This window comes from Phaseolus vulgaris, chromosome 2, assembly GCF_051622355.1.
Source record: "Phaseolus vulgaris cultivar YP4 chromosome 2, ASM5162235v1, whole genome shotgun sequence".
Classification (NCBI taxonomy): Eukaryota; Viridiplantae; Streptophyta; class Magnoliopsida; order Fabales; family Fabaceae; genus Phaseolus; species Phaseolus vulgaris.
In genome coordinates this window covers 13,091,072-13,102,568 of record NC_143499.1, presented here as the reverse complement: position 1 = coordinate 13,102,568, position 11,497 = coordinate 13,091,072, and the positions used below count along the sequence as shown (strand labels likewise).

General features: G+C 35.3%; 1 protein-coding gene across 1 annotated transcript; it reads right to left on the bottom strand.

Annotated features, from left to right (window-relative positions):
• Positions 1 to 2,979: 2,979 nt before the first annotated feature.
• Positions 2,980 to 4,406, bottom strand: LOC137810709 (glutathione S-transferase U18). Its single transcript, XM_068612116.1, has 2 exons — positions 3,975 to 4,406; positions 2,980 to 3,562 (listed from the first exon to the last, which is right to left on the bottom strand). The coding sequence occupies exons 1-2, from the start codon at positions 4,290 to 4,292 to the stop codon at positions 3,197 to 3,199; spliced, it is 684 nt and encodes a 227-aa protein (XP_068468217.1). The 5' UTR covers positions 4,293 to 4,406; the 3' UTR covers positions 2,980 to 3,196.
• Between the last annotated feature and the right edge of the window lie 7,091 nt (positions 4,407 to 11,497).

Genomic DNA, 11,497 nt, shown 5'->3' with positions numbered 1-11,497 from the left:
ATAACTGAAATAAAACTTCATATGCCTGACGTTTCACATTCTCGACACGTCTTCCTCGATCAGGTGTTGAAATCGATAAGCTCCATTTTGCAAGCTTCTTTTCTTATTTTCATCTTGTCACATAACTCTTATAGCAAGTCAAGCTTGGTATAGAGACCCTCGACATTTAGGTTTAGGTCGGTTAGCCTTCTTCTCAACTAACCTTCTTATGAACAATGTTGTCGGTCACCCTTACCTTAGTATGAAATTCTCTTAATTCTTTAAGGTGCATGAACTTGACCTCATTTTGTCGCAACTCGTCGAGGCTTGCATCGATTTTTTGCAAAGACTATCCAAAAAGGGGCCTACACATGAGCGCGATGACCATGTGATGCATGACTACGCTAGGGCTTAGGTTCCTGATGCTAAGGGATACTTTCTCTAATCGTTCCATGAATGCTTGCAGCAACTTCGTTTTCTCTTGTCTTATATTAACTAGTGTGATTGACTTGAGGAGGTGAGGTCGGCTCGTGGCCAATTGTGCCCTGAACTTCATGACTAAGGTATCAAAACAATCGATGGAGTCGATTGGGAGTTTTGTGAACCAATTTAGGGCGACACCCTTTAGGGAGGTGGGGAACACTCGACAAAAAAGGGCGTCATCAGCAGTGTACAGACTGATTTGTGTGACATATGCGTCGATGTGTTTGTCTGATTCGGTGGTGCCCTCATATTTGTCCAGCGCTGGACTTCTCTAGTTGCTTGGGAGAGAGGCTTCCATTAAAGCCTTGGTGAAGGGGCTGCGATAGAAAGACATCAAGAAAGTGCTAGCGGAGGCATATGACTTAGTACTCGAGTGATAGGAGATGTCGACCTTTGTTTTCAGATTGGTTTGCTGATTAGGTTTGGTGAGGTCTCAGTTTCCGTCTTGTGTGATTTGGATCGTTTTACTGTTTAGTTTTTGCTTCATGCGAGCTTTTTCTTTTTTGAAGAGCCCTTATTTCCTCCTCACTCCTCTTCTTAAGGATGTACATTGTTTTGAAGTTCTTCCTTTTGAACATGTCTAACTCTTTCTTGCTTGGTTGAGTGCTTATCGTTGCTCGTCATGTTCTTGGTGGTTACCATGTGACTTTCTTGATAAGGTTTTCTTTCGACCCCATGATGGATGCCAAAATGTTATTACAGGGGCATAATCCTTCTTAGACGTGTCCTTTTTAGCTTTTTGGCTTCTCGACTTCCTAGACTTCAATTTTTTAGCTTTTCGATCTTCGAGTCTTCGACTTTTCTTGGCTTCTCGGTTCTCAAGTCCTAGGAAGGGGTACCTACGATTATACTCTGACACTTAAGTCAGTTCTTGGTCTGAGTAAAATATGTTACTTCAGAATTAGGATTACCTTTTCCCTTAGAGTGTTCTCCTATTTATGATAGTTTTGTTGGACCTTTGGTTGTACAAATGATTAGGTCGGACCCAATGAAGCTCAATTGCCCTTTAATAATGATTTGTGGGTATTTATTATGAAGTATTCATTAATGACATCATTAATCTTGTATGTTGTTTAAGAGGTTGTTTGTGATTTGTTGACATGTCATATAGTTCTTGGTACTCAAGTACTCAATAGTATGTCGAATACACTATGTAACCTCATTATATCGGTACTCGACAATACATTATGAGATCTCATCATCTTAGTATTTGGTAGTACAAGATGACAGATAGTTCTTGGTATTTATTTATCAACAATACATTGTGAGACCTCATTATCTCAGTATTCGATAATACGAGATGTCAGATAATTCTCGGTACTTGACCGTACTTTATGAGACCTCGTCGTTTTGATATTCGGTAGTACAATAAAGATTTACAATTTTGTTAAATGTCATTGAAGTTTGAAGTTACTAACTCAAATACAATTTTTAATCCCTTACACTATTGTTATAAATGAACCAAAATTTATATATGAATTAAAATTAATTTTAGCATATTATTAAAGATTGAGATAATCTATCAAAAGGATATTTTTTCCTATGTGATCAAGATGTGTTTTTCTAACTTGCATGAACAGGAGTCGAGACTATGAGATAGTAAATGTGTAAAAAATATGATAAAGAATGAAGATTTATATCTTGAAATTATCATTTTAGGTATAAGCAACAAAGAGTTAACAACTTTTTAGGGGTTAGTGAGAACTTTGTGCATTTAATAAAGATGGTGACTTTCGGGAAGATGAAAGGTTGCACTCTTGCATTAGAGGAAAAACATTTTAATATTGGTAGAGGTTATTATGACTATGGGTACATTTTAGAATCTCTCGTTGGAGAGTTCCAAATTTTTGGTGTTTGATAAACTTTTTGAGTTTTGTTGTTGCCAATTTTTGCTAGGTAAGAATGTCTTCTTCTTCTTCCTACTTCTAGGGGGCGTTAGCATATGAAGAGCTTTCAAGATTTGGGTAGTTTTCATATGGTGTCATGAAGTGAAGTGATGTAGAGTTAATGAGCGAATAGGATTTAAATGGTGATAGCCTAATGGTTAGAATTTGGAGACATCTTAAAACTTTGATGAGGAGGAAGTTGAGGAGTCAGCTAAGCATAATGTTCCAATAAAAATAATGCTGTGAGTGAAGGAACCTTCACGTAAGAGAATATTTTTTCTAAATATCACTAGTTTTCAATTTTGTGAACTTTTGTCGACTGTGTACGCATATTAGAGTGCAAAGCTATTGATGGAACGATCACGAATAAAAAATGTCATGAAAATAATAACTTTTGTTTAATAACATATGTGCGTGAAGATCTGTGGCCCATGAATTAACGCAACTATGTTTGTAAATGTTTGGTAATAATCAAATAAATTATTTATCAATTTTTGTAAGAAATTCTTTCAAAATTTAACATAACCTTAAACGAGTTAACAAGAGTAACGTTCACCATATTATCCAATTTTAAATTACCATACAATTAAAAATGAGATTTGGTTCTCTTGTCTCCATCTGGAGTCCCACATTCATTAAAACTATTTTGATTGCAATTTTATTTCAACCCTTCATCACAATCTTGATTCCATGTACATTACAACTCAAAAGATCAACAAGTTCAAAATGGATTTACTTCATTTTCAATTTAAAATAACTACTAAATGATGAGATTTGCAGCAAACATATAATAAAGATAGCTTAGGACAACCACTTTGAAATCCGTTCCTCAATTAACTTGATTCCATTTACTTTGCAGCAAACTTTAGCTTTAAAAACTTGGCAAATTCAATAAGCTTGTCAGTTTCTGGTAGAAAGCCATTGACAGCAGGATGAGCAGCAAATGTTTCAGCCCATTGGACCAAACTTGGGTGCTTGGTTTCATCTAGCAATTTTCTTCCATTGATCTGCTCTGTCACTCTAATCCAGCTCAAAAAGCTGCCAAAACTAATATCAATGAATCCAATTGTATCTCCTCCAAAAAAGGCTTTCCCTTCTCCCCCCTTGTTTAGCACTTCTTCCAACCTCTCAAGTACTTCCTCTGCTTGCTCAAAGTGTGGCCTTTTTTCCTCATCATCTTCAGCTACTACAACACTTCTTAAGGAAGTAAACCACTGCTCCAACCCATAAGTCATAAGTCATTCTATATATAAAAAACATTGACACTATCTTCAACCCAAAAAAACTTAAAACATTAGATGAGTGGTCTTTCTTCTTATTTATATAATGAGTAAGTTTTTTCCTTATATATTACTCTCCTCACTTTTTACGAATTAAAAAAATGTAGACTCCACATTGAATTCCTCACTTAAATTTCTAATTGATTGATAATATAAAATCTGTCTAGAGCATTAGCATTACAGTGTATGAAAAGTGAAGTCTAGAAGAGTCACACTCACACATAAATAGGAAAAACACCTGCACACTTAAGTAGTTACATAATAACTGTCATAGTAAGTTTTATACGAATTAATTATTCCTAGCATTAGTTAGTGCGAATCAGAATGATAAAAAGGAAAAGAATACCTTTTCATCAATGTAAGCATTCCAAAATCGGGCATTAGCTCGATCATAGGCATTTTGTGGAAGGATGGGGGGAGCATTGGTCCAAACCTCATCGATGTATTCAACTATGATTGCAGATTCACATATGACTTTTTCTGCATGGAGGAGAACTGGGATTTTCTTTTGCACAGGGTTAGACTTCAGAAGAAGTTCACTTTTGGGATTCAAGGTCTCTTCAATAACCTCATAATCTACACCCTTGAGGTTAAGGGCAATCTGCACCCTAAGAGCAAAAGGGCTGAACCAACCACCCAATAGTTTCACGTTGTTTTTAGCCATCAATATGAGAGGTTTAACAAGGACCAATATGCAGTGTAATTTGTTTGCCGTGATGAGTTATTTGGTAGGGAATGGAGTGTTTATATGAATGGATGAGGAAAGAGGGAGATAAGATATCTGTGGTATAGTGTGCAGCAAGCCAGCTAAATAACAATTGATTCAAAAAGTTGGACGGTGGACTCATCTATTTTTGGCATAAATGATTTGATCCTTTCTTTTTCATTCACCAATATTTCAAAATCAGAATATAAGTCACAACTTATTTCAATAAAATTTTTCAGACAATGTCATGAAAAATTAGTATCTATATTTTGATTCATGATATTTGAATCTGTGTGGCTGAAATCAAACTTCTTATGTTTAGAGTAATCAACATTGATTCTGATAATTCTTCTAATTTATGAATCCCATATTTGAGCAATCTGGTTGCGTCATTTTTGTCGTAATTATTTGAAATGTATAATTGTGTGTTGCCTTTATTTTCTTTTTCACTTGGTTGTCATTAATTACTTCATGGAAGTGCTTCCTGTGATTTATAACCATTGTGTCATATTTTCTACTTTGTGCACCCATTAATGTGCATTAATGAGGTTGTTAGAGTAGGAACGAATTACAGAGGGGAATTAATGAGATTGTTAAAGCATAAACCAACCCATTTTAATAGATATATATATATATATATATAAATTTATTTTATAATTTCTATTTTAGTAAATGAATTGGTTTTGCCGAAAGTATTTATGTCGGAAGGTCGGAAGAAGTCAATAACAAGTGCAAACGATACTGAAAATCCTACGTGGATAAGTACATGAATAAAATTAATTAAATATAAAAATCAATTAGTGTGAGATAAACAAAATGATTAAAGTGATGTGATGGGCTCAATATGTCCATTAGCAAGTAGTATAAATTGATGTAATGTTTAGTTCAGTTTTTTAGTTTTTTGAGGTTAATTAACACACAACACTGATTTAATCTTCAGAGTGTTCCTGCAGGTACCACATCACACGCTGAGAGAACGAAAGGAATCCACATAAACACGAGTGACCGAGAGAGTAAAGGTGAACGGAGGCACGGAGGAACATAGAGACCGAAAGGAAGAACTAAAGGCGAATTCGAAAGACACTTTTTCCCATATATTTGGTACAAGTACATTTTGGCGCCCACTGTGGGGTAGAGTGTGAAGCTTTGAGGAAAATGGTAGTCACAAGGGGGAAGAATCATACGGAGGAAGAAGAAAGTGGACAGGATGAATCAACTATGTTTATGCTGATTAAGTTGCAAGGGGAGTTGGAGATGCTGAAGAAGAGGAATGTAGATGAGGTGTAAGCATTAAGAGCTGAAAATAGATACATCAAACAAAAGCTTAAAGAAGAAAATACTATGTCTTTGAGTTCAAAGCGGGAGTATGTGGGGACAAGTACTCGGCCAAATCCGACGACTGTTAATAGCTTTGAAGTACCCCACAAAAAGCCCGAGACAGTATCTCATCATGTTTATGGAACAACGATAAGAAAGTACCCTTTTTTTTTAAGAAGTTATGGAGGTTTCGTTGCCCAACAATTGGAAGAATCTGACGTTAGAGAAGTATGATGGAAGCACTGATCCCGACGAACATGTTACAGTGTATATTACTCAGATCAATTTGTACACTTCGGAGGATGCCATATTATGTAGAGTATTTCTGAAAATGTTTAAAGGAGCTAAGTTGAGTTGGTTCGCAAAGTTACCACCTTACTCAATTGATTGTTTTGATACACTTGTAATGAAATTTGAAGCCCACTTTGCTACTAGTAAGCCACATCATCTTACATCTATAACGTTGGTGAATATTAGGCAAAAGAAGGAGGAATCATTGAGGGCATTCATGGAGAAATTTGGACGAGTGGCTTTAAGTATTCGGAATTTAAGCCCTAAGATGACCATGCATCATATGGTTACGACACTGAAGCCGAGACTGTTTGTGGATAGCTTATGTAAACAGCCAACAACTGACCTTGTCGAGTTAAGACAAAGAGCGACTAAGTTTATGCAATTAGAAGAGTTGAAGAGCTTCAAGAGTCAAATAAGGGCGATAGAGGGAGTTGAAAGGAGGGAAAAGGATGGAGGAAGATGGAGGAAGCCGAAAGATGTCTACAAAGGACCATAGTTTGCAAGATATACTCCTCTTAATTTTAATGAAGCAAAGATATTGGAAGAAACACTTCATACCGAGTTAATTCCTTTACCAAGAAAAATTCCTACTCCAAATAATGTTGATCACAATAAGCATTGTAGATATCACAAGAATTTTGGCCACAATACAAAAGAGTGTTCAGGGTTAAGAGATAAAATTGAAGAGTTGGTTCAAGCAAGGCATCTCAAACAATATGTACAAAGAAGTGAAGGAGGACGACTTAATTTTAGAGAAGGAGACATGGAGCGAAGGGAGGGAAAAAGATGGGAGCGAAGAAAGGAGGAAAGTCGAGGAGAAGGAAGGGAGAGAAGTCGTGAACCACAAAGAAGGTATTTTAATGTTGAAAGGAGGGATAGAGGAAGAAGTCCTATGCCGAGAAGGGGGAGAAGACCGGTGAGACCAATACGAGCTGTAATCAATACTATTTCAAGAGGATTCGCAAAAACAACCAGTTGATTTTCTGCAATCATATTAAAAACAGTTTTGAAATTGGCTGAATTGATTTCTAATTGATTGATTCTTCAATGTCTTTCAATCTACCTTAAATATTTGTGAAAATATTAAATAAATAATTCACCCCCCTTTTTTTTAAGGCCTACAATTCTAACACATCAATCAATTATTTCATCTTTTCGGATAAAGAGGTATTGGCATTCAGAGTTGTTTCGAGTGTTTGAGCTGAATCAACTAATTCTTTCTTCAGGCGTTCACCTTCAGCAGGAGGTGCACCTTTGGCGTTTTCATCACCAAGTCTTTTACATATGAGTAAAGTTCTAGTAGCAAGCTCCACAACAACATTGGAAAGTTCTTTAGTAGAAGAGTTGTAGAAAAGTTCTTTCTCGGAATTATTCAAACTAAAAGAGAGAGATTCTAAAAGCAAAAGATGAAGAAGGTCCACCATGTCAACTTTTTCTAGGTGACTTATTAGAAAAGTGAGACTGACGTTTTGAACGATCTCGTTTCTTATGCTTTCGGGAAGTGGTACCCTCAACAATAGCTTCTGGCGAGACTTGATTGATAGGAGTCACTACAGCAACCATTACATGCTTTTCTCAAGTTTGAACATCATGAGAACTTCCAGATTGATCATTTCTAAAAGCCATGTCATGAAAATAGTTCTTGCCATTTTTGCTAGCAGCAACCATGATATCTGATCAATGCGAAAAAACTCAGCAAAGTTAAACAAACATCAATAAGAGAATATATATAACCGAAATGAAAAAGTACCAAAGAAATCATCCTCAAGTTGAGGAGACAGATAGACACGAAGAAGACTCCGAGTAGGAAGCTTCCGTGGTAGATCATTAAGAACCAATAACGTTTCCAAGTCATCGGTAGTCATTGAGGAGTGGGGCCAAAAATTGTATTTTAAAGGAGTGCTGGTCTAGTAAAATGGGAATTTAGGCCTATCCCCATCATAAAAGTATTTACGGTCATCCTTCTCAACCAACAATTTGAAAAATCCACATTTAAAGTTCTTGTATGAAGTAGCCAAGAGAGTAGTTTTTGCTCGGCTTATCAAAGATAGGCAACCTGCTCTCTTACCAGGCCGAGTACTATAAAAATGTAAGAACACTTGCGGGCTCATCTTCAAATGTAAAAATTTACATATAAGTCGAAAGGCTTGAATAACAACCCAACTATTTGGATAAAGTTGGGTAGGGGCAACGTTTATAATGCGGAGCACTCCTGTTTGAAATTCATCTAAGGGAAATCGCATGTGCATATCTGTGATTAGACATGTTAGAAATAGAAAAAATCTTCAGCTGAATCTTCTCGGCCATGGCAGAAATTGTCAATGGCCCAACATCTCCGAAAGGCGATGATATCTTTGTTAAGTTGAGCATCATATAAATCTGCCTTTGATAAAAAAATACCAAAGTGAAGTCGACCATTGATACTAAGAAAAATATTCACGCACGTGGATATCAACCCATTTGTAACTTGACCTTAAGCTCCAATTTTCTTCCGCCCTTTTGGCCCTCTCTTCGCGGACAAACCTTCAGAATTCTCCTTAATACCAACACTCTCTTGGTTGGTAGGGGATGAATTATTCGATTCCATTTGAGAAAAACTAACAAGAACCGTTAACATTTCTTTATTGACCTCCCGGTCACTACCACTTGAGAATCCCTCTGATGACGAAACAAAACTAAAGGAAAACATACCTAATAATACAAGTCAAAACCGAAATCAAAATCCGAAAGTTGTCAAATCGAAAAAAATAGATGTGGACCATGTTTGAAAGTGAAAGCCTATTTATAGAAGTTTTCAAACCTCTTGGAAGGCCAAACGACGTCAAGATCCAACTGTTAAACCTCATGTTAATCCACCGTTTCAAAAGAGTCAACTCTTCAAATCAATCTTAATAATGCATTTAATATGCATGAGTCTCAAGAACGAAAGTACAACTATATCGTCAAAACCAGTAAAGGATTTTTTATATGGCCATATGATACTTTAAGATCTTCGTCAATTAAGCTTTCCTTGATCCTGGGGGGCAAGTGAACTGGTTATGTCGAAAGTATGTATGTCGAAAGGCCGGAAGGTCGGAAGGCCGGAAGATGTCAAGAGTAAGTGCAAACTATAGTGGAAACGCTACGTGGATAAACACACAAGTGTTAGCGTTAAAATGAGACACGCATAAATACATGAATAAAATTAATTAAATGTAAAAATCAAATAGTGTGTGATAAACAAAATGATTAAAGTGATGTGAAAAGCCTAATAGGGCCATTAGCAAGTAACATAAATAGATGTAATATTTAGTTCAGTTTTTTAGTTTTTGGAGAGTGGTTAATTAACACACAACACTGGCTTAATCTTTGGAGTGTTCCTGTAGGTACCACATCACACGCCGAAAGACCAATAGGAATTCCCATAAACACGAATTACCGAGAGAGTAAAGCTGAATGGAGACATAGAGGAACGTAGAGACCGAAAGAACGAAGTGAAGGCGAATTCAAAAGACACTCTTTCCCGTATATTTGGTACAAGTACAGTAAACTATTTTAAACTTAAGATTAAATCCTGAGTGAGTATCACATATAGCATATTAAATTAAAAATATTTTACTATAATTAAATGGTTAGTAATGAATATTATATAGTGATATTCACAGTAGTGCGAAATAGAGATTTAATTATGACATACAAGTTTGATTAAATATAAATAGGTGTTAAAAGTAAATTTTATTTAATAATAACATACGAGATCAATTAAATATAAACAGGGACTTGCATTCATTGTTTGGATGGTAATAGTTGGAAGATTGTTTCCTACCAAACTGTGTTCGAATGCTGGTAAATGAGAAAAGAATTAAATATAAATCGGTACTAAAGTAAATATGGTATCAGTTTCGTTAATATTTGAACATATATTGCATCAATTTTAACTTAACTTAGGTAAACAAATTATATATTACATTGGTGTAAAATGTTGCATAAGACATGGTTAAAAATTTACAAAGTTATTTTATATGGGATACTACGACATTTAGAGTATATTTAATAATTGTAAGGTGTGAAAAGTAAAAGCCAATTAAGTCAAAGCCCAACAAGTGAGCACTATAAATAGATGATCTTCTTAATAGGTAAGTAGACTGATTTGTATCTGATAACTAAACAAACTAATTTTGACTTTATCATTAGAGCTTTGCAAGTACACACACCCGTCCGAGAGCAATCACGAGTTCAGAAACCAAGAGTTGAACTTGACCAAGCAGACAAGTGAGAGCCCATATCTAACAACAAAGAACCAGCGCAAGCCCAAACTAGTGGATCTAGTAGTCGAAAACCCAGTATAGTAGCGAGAGCCCGAGAGACCGAGAAGAGAAGAAGAAGAAGATTAATTGTTTTTAAGGCCCTGTAAGCAGTTGGATCTATGAATCGATGTAATATGTCAAAATTAAAGAAATATTTGAAAATTTTAATTCACTTACTACCTATGACATATATTGTGCCTAAAATTAAATAATAAGCTTTTTTTTCCCACTTAACCCTCTTTCTCGGTTTCTATGTTTAATGTGCCTAATATTTTCGCTCACTACTATTGCGTCACCCTGTCTCTCAATCTCGTTGTTACGTCTACCTGTTGGAAGTGGCGTTGCTCCGTCTACCATTCTCATCATCATTGCATCTACATGGTGACTTTCACATATTTTTCGTTAATTATCATTCTGTTGTCGTCATTTGGTATGAATGGCGTCATTGGGATTTGTGGTACTGCCGCTAGTAATTTATGATATTGTTGTTGGGTATTGGAAGGACATTGTTATCGTTGATTATGTTCATCCACTACTGTTGCTCTTGCTACTTGGGATTTGAGACCACTTTCGTTGGATTTCAATACCACCGTTGTCGTTGCTGGTTTTTCCATTTCTGTCACTGTAATAGTTGGGTTTCCATTTTAATATTTATATTAGAAATACAAAATATATTGTGTCATATATTGAATTGAGTTACCCTTATTTTATCGTTTAAGATTCAATATAAAGATTGAATTCTAACTTCAATTTAAATTATTCAAAAAAATTCTTATATTTAAAAACAAAAGGAGATAGCAATGTTAGTCATCATATTGAACTTGAATGGTCCGTTTGGACATATATTTTTTTCATAGTTTCATTAGGACATATATTTAATCACATTACATATATTTCATGAAATTTCTGATTGTATTTTGTGTTGTTCTTCATATGCATATTTGATTGTGGTTAATTTAATTTCACCACTCTCATTTCGTGATACCTGGAGACCAATATGAAATGCTGTCGAAATTTTGTGAATTATAAGTAATGCAAATTAAAATTGGCGTACTAATGAAATATAAAAAAGTGAATATTCTTGAATGAGATGAGATAGGATCACACCTTTTTTAGTACAAAATAGGAGATATTCATGCATAAATGTCAGTCGAATAAGTGATGTGTGTAAGAATGATGTTGAGAGTTTCTACAATTTGCTCAACAAAAGGGAGAAGGTATAAATGGAAGATATAATTGTTCATGTGTTAATTGTTTGAACGGGAG